This window comes from Channa argus, chromosome 8 (genome assembly GCF_033026475.1).
Source record: "Channa argus isolate prfri chromosome 8, Channa argus male v1.0, whole genome shotgun sequence".
In the NCBI taxonomy this organism is placed as follows: Eukaryota; Metazoa; Chordata; class Actinopteri; order Anabantiformes; family Channidae; genus Channa; species Channa argus.
In genome coordinates this window covers 2,003,862-2,013,072 of record NC_090204.1, presented here as the reverse complement: position 1 = coordinate 2,013,072, position 9,211 = coordinate 2,003,862, and the positions used below count along the sequence as shown (strand labels likewise).

Below are 9,211 nucleotides of genomic sequence, written 5' to 3'. Positions count from 1 at the left end.
TGTAAATACCAGAGTAGACATAATCATCCACATCTGAAAATAGTCCCCAACAAATAATTTACCTCCACACATTTTTACAATTTACTCAAATTTGGGTAATGTTTGCTAAAAACTACAGTGCACGGCTAGTTGTGTGTGTGTTATGTTCCTAATTAAACAAATGTCCGTAAAGATTAATCATTTTCAATTGCTCTCAGTCTCAAATACTGTACGTAATACAACCCATCCACGGAGACGGGCCTGGCTCTTCCACACAGATTGTTTACATCTTTTTCACATTCATTTGACTGCAGTTGACAAGTTGAACTTTCCCTCAAAATATTTAATTCACCCCATATGGAAAGACAAATTTATTTGTGGAGCAACATCTCTGGTAATATGCTATTCTCACCTATAATTGCGTAACAGATGGTGTGCATCGCTCTGCGTTTTATGGAAATGTGATGACTAATGTTTCCACGATGAGCCTGTAGAAAGAGACTCTGGGATATTATAACCCATTTTATGTCTCGCCGTTCTACTGCAGTGGATTTTGGACTACACAACATATGGAACAGCTAATTTAGATGCCAAAAATCTGCTCAGTCAGACTAACAAAACACATTAACTCTACATCTACCCTGACCCACATTCTTGTAAGTTTATAGTCTTCAACCACATCAACCTTGAGATAAATCTTTTTTTAAGAATGATTTCTTTGATGTGTGTCTAGCTGAAATGTTGCTTTTGGTCTCCATCTGGTGACCAGATGCAGGTACTGCAGACAGCAGCTATGCCCAGAGACTTTTCTTTTTTTAGTCCCGTGAGTTCAGGGTGGCACAGTTTTTACGCTGGATGCCCTTCCTGACGCAACTATCCCCAATATTCTACCGGGCTTGGACTGACACTGCACAGTTGAGGATGGGAAAGGGCTGTTAGGGGTTCGGGTCTTGCCCAGAGACACTTCGACATATAGCCGGGACCGGGAATTGAGCCACTGACCCTGTGGTCCGTGAACCACTGCCTTACTTCTGAGCTACATCCACCCCCAGCTACGCCTAAAGACTGATGCTCCCCAAAATAAAAGGACTTAAAGACACACCCCGAAAGGACACATCAGGAAACACTGCATAAACATTAAAGATACTGGATAACTCAGGAAAGAGAATTATTTTCAGTTTTACAATGTGATTGCTTTCTTGTTCCGACAAGTAAAATGTAACTGTGACTGTGGAGTTTTTTGATGGAAGCCTACAATATGATATTTTATTTTTCAACTGGTGTGTTTGAGGAAAGCGAGAGAAAACAATCAGGATAATCATTTGTGTATAGAAAAAGAAATTCATAATTTAATTAGATAGTTAAATACTTTATAATGGGTTACATACAAGTGGCTTTTCCCTGTAAATATATATTATTTTAATTCTGTTCAGTTCTGTTGTTGGCTGTAAATGATATCATTCACTGGTTCATAATATCTGGGTTTATAATTTCATTAATAAAAGGGATTATGCTTTTTTATCTGCATGTGGCCAGCCTGAAGGAAAGGGTGGGGATAGAGAATGTACAAGTCACATTCTGTTTGCAGGATCAAGAACAAGATCACAGAAGCCCAGGAGGCAGAGAAACTAGTTGGCAAAGCAAGAAAGTAGTACAGAACATGGCCTGCAAAACAAATCTGTCATTAGACTAGAATAATATCTATCACACAACAGCCCATGTTTATGTCTGATTAGTTCTGCTTAATGCCAGCCAAATGTGATCTTTAATGCACCAGACAAGCGGAGCATGGGGAAAGAAGAAGAAGGGAAGCAACAGCGACACAGGAAACATGGCAAAAAGATTTATTTCCACTGATCAAGGTGCAGCACAGTCACACCCAGTACAGAAGGCGACAACACATTAAAAATTTGTGCTGAACACTAGGTGTGAACAAAACAGTTACCTCACTAATAAAATTCAAAACTGGTACCTGCTCTGACTCCTAGTTGATATACAGGTCTGGGCTGAAAGTCGACGACATTAAAGTTTAAGTCATTAATGCTGTCTGAAGCAGTGAAACGATTTTTTGGGACACAGCACAGTGATGCTTGTTAGTGAAATGACCTACAGTGTAACTAATGGCTTTACTTATGATTGATAAAAGATTTTGATTGGCAGTAACAATTGAGCACTACAGGCAGAAACTAATAAGGGTTATAGCTACTTACTTATTAATTTATATTAAAGGCTCCTTTAATAAACAGGCACCTACTTCTGGATTAGAGATGCAGAACATCATCATTTACTGTACTGTCATCTTTAAATGCACACTTTGCATCTCAGGCCTTAAAAGGGCCATAACTCATATAAGCAATCAGGAGTGCAGATATAAATAATGATTACATTAATCGCTACATTGATAAATGTTTATTGTTAGTGTTGTACTCTTGCTATCTGAATGATGCAGATATGAATCACGATTATGCAGGACTATTTGTTTTGCTGATCGGTGAGATGTGATAAAACTACACTAAGCTGCACCTCACAGGATATAAAATGGCGTATTTGACCAGGGGCAAAATAATAATAATAATAACCTGTATGTGCTTCATATTATCTTACATTTTTGGCTTTGTGGGCTCAAGCCTCAAAACTGCCTTTCTCAACATTGATGAGCTATTCTTCCTACTGCTGATGCCCCAACTCTCCTAGTCAACAGTGCTAAGGTACAAAAGAAATTTATATCATTTTCTTCAGGACAGCATGAGCTACTTAAATATGTTTTTTGGGTAATGTCACATACCTTTTTTAAAAAAAAGTCATATGATCGAGAATCAGAAAAAAAAAATGAAATTCAATTTTTATTTATCCATATAACATGAATAGCTATTTTTAAAAACATTATCTTCACCTGTAGAGTCCAAGCTTAAGTGAAGATGCCTTTTTGGTGCAAGTAATTCTATAAACATAATAATAAAACACCTTCAGTAAAACAATGAGAACAACAGTGGAAACAATGGGAATGAAACCAACAGGGAGAAATAAATAGTTGTTGAACCAACCAGGTTAGCACAGTAAATTATACTTTGTAGGACAATGAAAACATGTGACATTTACATCTGGCCTTTCCACGGACTGAGCTGCTCTAATTTGAGTGGGACGACTGAAAGGACTGTGAAACCAGTCAGGGCCTAAATACAATAGGAGGCATGTTGGTGTATGAAGGAGGATGAGATCAGAGGAGAAACCAGGTACTAGTACATTTAGTACCAGTATGGGTCATGATAGTTCAAATCTGTATGATCATTCATCAAAGAGACGTCAGGGTTGGAGCAATGTTACCAAATTTTCTTGTCCTGGTTACGATTCATGCAGCATCATTCTGTAAGAGAGAGATGGATATTAAAAGACTCAAGCCTCAATGGGATGAAAACATGGATTACAAGCATACCAGAGTAATGGGAGGATTCCGGCTGGTGAAAAGCTTTCTTGACATTTGTCCTGACAGGCTCCAGCACCCAGAACCCTGAAAAGGACAATCATTTAAACAATAGTGGACAGATGTTTTTTTATTTTTAAAACAGACTCACACCTCTAACCAGTCAGACGAAATCAAACCCTGTCCATCCCTTGCCAATGTCAAAAAGTTGCATAAAAATTCAAATAGATTTGTTCAATAACATAATATTCATTCCCTATTCAGCTAATGGATGTTCCTTCATCCGAAATTATTTAAAGTTGTTTAAAAATACATTTTTCAGGGGGGATGCAAACTTTTTCACTTACTCCAACTTTATAAATATATACTCCTTAACCATTTTTGCTGACGATGATCTTTACTAAAGTAGCTGAATGTGCATGGTTATTATGGTAGGGTTAGGGGTTAGGGTGATATAGTTGCATGTTGATGCTTTAATATTCTTTTTTAAACCACAGACCAGTCCCATGTTGTCTTATATGATTCCTAATATAATATCAGCTCACTAAAAACCTTGTAACCAGTAAGCAAGTGTAAATATTCTCAATTTTGCTTAAGGGCTTGGTGAAGCGAGTCCTATGACTTTCTAATTTTAATAGTGAATACTAAGAGTTGGCTGTTTCCAGATGACTTCCAGACATGTGCTGAGGTTGTGGCCTATAAAACGTCAAATATTGAAATCAGTACAGTTCACTTTGCAAACAGAGGAGTGTTTTAAAGTGGTACAGCAACGGAGCATCATCCTTGTGTCTTATCTTCACTGAGGTTTTTAGCTGTTGTATCACAAGTCGTTCTGTGTCCCAGTGTTGAGCTTGTTGCACGTCGCACCATTGCAATTGCACTAACACTTGATATGAGTACGTACAGTGAGCTGACTCAAAGAGAGCAAGAATTGCTGAAGATTCGTCGGGACAGTGACACCAAAGCTGCACAACTGGTGAAGATGGAGAAGATGCTGGAGCAAACCAAGAGCCTGTTGGACAAGAAGACAGAGTCTGGTCCAGAGAAGATGGGCTACCAAGAAAACATGGGTCTGTATCACATGTTCTTAAAGATTTTGTAATATTAAAGCTATTGTGTATGGATGTAGTTTGTGACTGTGAATTCTGGTTGCTCATCTCAGTGGCGGACCTGGAGGAAAAGGTGCGTTCCAGCAGACGGTACAGGAGAAACTCCCTCCATCACACGCAGATGTTGGAGAGCCAGATGAAAACAGTGAAAGGTGAGCTTGTGGGCACACTGGATCACCTCCAAGAGCTGAGAAACGTCTTGCGTCGTTCACAGCAGAAAGCAGAAGAGCGCAAAGCCACGATGGAGAAGCTGGCCGCGGGGCTAAGGTGAGCCGCTTGCCCTGTCGTTGCTTTGCAATTGAAACAAGGTTTTCGACCTTTTCAGTCCTAAACCTGAATGTCTGACCCGATGTCCTACATCCTGCCAACAAGCACGACACATCTAACAAGACCAACCCAAGAAGGGGGCTTTAAGAAGAGACTTAAAGCTGCTGTGTTGGAACTGTGTTTGCAGAAAGGCCAAAGACAAAATTTATGGCCATTCACGATATTTCACAAGCTGCTTCTAACATAAAGTTAATTGCACCTCCTATTTCTCCCTTTTTTAATATCTTTCTATAATCAATCTTGTACTTTTATTGCTTCATGTTGACATGCTGCTGCTTCTGGAAACAATCTGAAGATGATTACATGCGGTGTTATCATTTTCATCAGATTATTTCCCATCATGCCAGACTTCTCATTTCTGAGGCAGCAATGAGTAATTAAATATACCCTGGCCTGTTCTTCTAAATGCTTGTTAAGGGTTAGTATCTCTGTGATTTCAGCTTTGTATGGACATTCTCCATCTGTATCCCCGAGGATCACATCATTGTTTAAAGAACTAAACCCTGTCAATAAATTACATGCTGTGTTCGATCATGTAATTTACTGTTTATTAAGTAATTAGTCATTGTCATGTTATCTAATACTTATGATCTGATTGTCATGTATGAATTGTATCTAAAATTACATTATAACTCATTTGTATCTTTAGTTTATCTGTATGACAAACTACACAGAGATCATGTCGCTTTACCATCTTTGTAGAACTGGCATAGGAGAAAACAATTGCACCAATTTGTCTGTGAAATGCACATGTGGGAATTTGTCAGAACTGCACAAATAAAACATCCCTAGATGTTTACCAGACCGAAGAGTTAAATCAGAGAGAAATACAGATAACAGAAATGTGTGTTTCCACTGTGCAGAAGTGTTCTTTGTTTTGACTCCCTCTGGGATCAATAGTGTGTTGTCTGTCTCCTGTGGTGAGTCATCTGAAATCTGTATTTGTGTCTTCCCTGTGGCTGAGATGTGATCACCCCTAATTTCCCACAGCTTGATGCACACAGTGTCACATGCTGTGGGACTGTGGGGGGATTTCATTGGCTGATTCTAGCCCCGTTGCATAATTATTGTATTAATATAAATATTAACTGTTATGTTGTGGTTGTAGTTTGTTCCCTTGTGTGACCTGGTCATGAATGTATATTCAAATGAGGGACAAAAAGTGAAGCAAAACTAATGAGGAAGTACAAAAAGTACACAAATTGTACTGTAGTATATTTATTACATAGTAAACATAGTGTTTTTTATAGGGTTAAGGAAGCCAAACATGGCTTATCGTCAAAAGAACAGTAGCCACATTGTGAAGAAGGTGGTGGCAGCAGATTCCTGTCAGGACACCGGAGTTTTAAACCTGTGTGAAACAAATGTCCGTCGCTTTGTTGTAACAACTAAAGCAAAAGAACATTTTAACATCTAACATAAATGGTCTGCACTTATATAGCGCTTTTCTACCCATCGGCACTCAAATAGGTAGTTTCCTAGTTTCCCACCATTGTAAGTAATCTGTCATTGTGGTTGCCTAGCAACAAAAGAAGTTTATTTTCAACAGGGGCCTCCCTCCTTATATTGAGCCACTAACTCTACAAATGGTCCTGTTGGTTGATTGAATGAGTAAGGACAGGGGTGGAGAACCTTTTTGGAAGCTTCTTTGTAACAGAGGAGGGTAAAATGCATAAGTAAAACCCTGATGCAGTCTGCAAGAAAACTGTGACTTTGTAGATGATTTCCCCCCCCCCCCCCAGCAGGACAATGACTTCAAGTATACAGCCAAAGCTACACAGAAATGTTTTACAAACAACGAGGCTAATGTTCTGGAGTCACCAAGTCAGAGTCAGACCTCAATTTAATTCAAAATTTGTGGCTGGACTTGGAAACGGCTGTTGTCCCTGTGCAACCTGACACAGCTTGAGCAGTTTTGCAAGTATGAATGGCCAAACATCGCTATGTGGCAAATGTTTAAAACCGGATAAGTCCTGCCTTCGTGGGGTTTTTAACTGGAACTGTTTTGGAACTGTTTTGGAGATCAACTTTAAAGGACCAGAGTGTCATGCAGTGGTCGCATTAGATTAGTTATATGTTCAAAAATTGCCCTCGTAGGAACCACACCCCCTGATATTTAACAAATTCCGGACATCAGTTTGCATTTGTCTTTCCATGTTGCTCAGTAACCCCTAACATAACTTGTCCAGCATTTAAAGTGACACATTTTTGGTGAGACTTAGATGGACAAGTAGATTTGTTTAGCTTTTGAACAGCTTCACTTTTTTCCTGTCTGTGTTCAGATAACTAGCTGCTAATTATAACTATGTTTACGGTACAAACACTTTCTGATCTGAGCCTCCACAAATATAGAGAATAACCGTTTAATGTCTGTCAGATTCAGACAGATGGTACTTTCCTTAACTGTATTTTAACTGATGTCATTATGTTCATGCTATAATAAGCTGGTTAACTGATGAGGGATTTAACACTCAAATGTCATGTGTTCTGCAAACTGGTTCAACAACTTTGTCCTCTAATTGCAGTTAGGGGAGGAAAACAGGCTAGTCTGCTTGCCATGTTAATGTCACCTTGGACGTGTTTAACAAGACTGCCTTCATGTACTTGAGGTGCCACATGCACAATGCCCACGGGCTTTGCTTTTTTTTTTTTTTTTGTTGCCATATTATTCAGCTGCGTGCTTGCACAGGTTGCATAATGAAGTTCCCGGTGTGAGGTTGTGCAAACACTGGTGAAACAGAAGTGCAGAAAGAAAAACACATTGCCTAGAAGAGCTATGACAAATGTCCTTGTTGTGACAGTTTCAAAAACATTCACCGAAGGCCCAGAGACAGGCGTCGTGACAGCACACGTGGTTAAAAAATGTCCTGCCTTGCAGACTTGCTCACATATCCACCTTCATTCATCAAATATTGTTTGCTAACAGTTTGCTAACATGTTGCTTTGAACAATGTGTAAGACTGCTGCACTGGTAGCGTCATTTCTTCAGGAAACGGTTCAAAGAGAAGTAATCAGTTTTTGGAAACAGATGCTGAAATTTGCATTGTTATTTTCAGATATTGTGACCACCACAACCCCCCATACTATCGGGTGGAGACAGGACATTTCAAGACCTTGACTAATAAAAGCAAAACTAGAGACTACTACATGTTAGTGAAAACAGTTAGTCTGATGACTCTTTTTATCTGAGATTTTTTATTTTAAAAGAAAGAGGAGATATGTTAGTGTTGAAATGATGCAAAGATGTTGACCAAGTGATGTATATACAGTATAATAACACACGATTACTGTATGCACATGGTACAGACAGTAATAGATTAGCTAAAATGTGACTGTCCCAGCAACTATCAGGATTACTTTTAACGTCGACCCAAGAGCAACAAGGCGAGAGAGGTTCAGTGAAAAGACTGAGCTTTATTAAAGATTGTAAGACAGGAAAGGGAAAAAAAAAACACAAAAAAACAACCAACCTAAACTCACTCCTGTGAAGGAGGACAAACTGGTAAATCCTAGAGGGATGAGTACAAGACTAGAAAACAAGGAAAACTAGAGGGCGGAACGGGAGACAAAGAACTAACAATCATAAAGCATTACACAAAAACACAGAAACCTAAACATAAAACCTGGGGAGCAGATAGAAAAATGAACTAAAACGAGAACTAAAACAATTATCCCGAGAAATAACCGAACAACGGAAAAATAGACATTCATGTAACCATAAACTGACCTAAGCACAGTGGAAAAACAAGTCTTACCCACACCCGACAAAACCCCCACAGAGGGGAGGACTGACAGGGTGAAAACCAAAATCAAACCTCAGACCAGACAGAAAACAAAGTCCACGAAAACGGGGTCAGGAGTCCAAGAAACACGAGCAATGGAGAAAGTAGGAGTGTGAAAGCCGGCAATCGATGTGAGTTTGCAATCAACCCGCATTTAATGTTTCCACAGTCTTTCTCAACATCGCAAGTGTTAGTTCCCTAAACATATCTGATTTAATCTCACACAAATTTTATCAAGCATGACATACATGATATAGTTATCATGCATACAAAAAGTAAAAACGTAGCAACATTTTTGCATTGGATGTTTAAAACAGCAGTGTTTTTCTAAAACTGAGATTGTTGTCTGGTAATTAAATCAATAAATGACCTGCAACGATTCCTGTCAAACACAATAGATCCTCTTCCTTCTTTTGATTAAACGCTTCCTGTCTCACTAACACAAGAACTCCGTCCATGGTTCGTCATTTTCTTTCTGTTAAACTGTCAAAGTCTGCCGGCACATTCCAACATGACATGTTTTGCTGTCACCTAATGCTGGATGTTAAATTGTCTATCAGACAATCACAAATTAGTAGCAACGTTGGACAATG

The 9,211-nt window shown here is 39.0% G+C and overlaps 1 protein-coding gene across 1 annotated transcript; it reads left to right on the top strand.

Moving 5' to 3' along the window:
- Positions 1-4,068: 4,068 nt before the first annotated feature.
- si:ch73-389b16.1 (coiled-coil domain-containing protein 18) lies at positions 4,069-5,933 on the top strand. Its single transcript, XM_067512785.1, has 2 exons — positions 4,069-4,470; positions 4,563-5,933. Exons 1-2 carry the CDS (start codon positions 4,293-4,295, stop codon positions 4,778-4,780), a joined length of 396 nt encoding a protein of 131 aa, XP_067368886.1. The 5' UTR covers positions 4,069-4,292; the 3' UTR covers positions 4,781-5,933.
- Positions 5,934-9,211: the final 3,278 nt, after the last annotated feature.

Excerpts from the sequence above, each read along its gene's own strand:
- si:ch73-389b16.1 (XM_067512785.1), top strand. The coding sequence starts at position 4,293 with ATGAGTACGTACAGTGAGCTGACTCAAAGAGAGCAAGAATTGCTGAAG. Across the intron at positions 4,471-4,562 it reads GGGCTACCAAGAAAACATGG|TGGCGGACCTGGAGGAAAAG; the intron begins GTCTGTATCACA and ends TGCTCATCTCAG.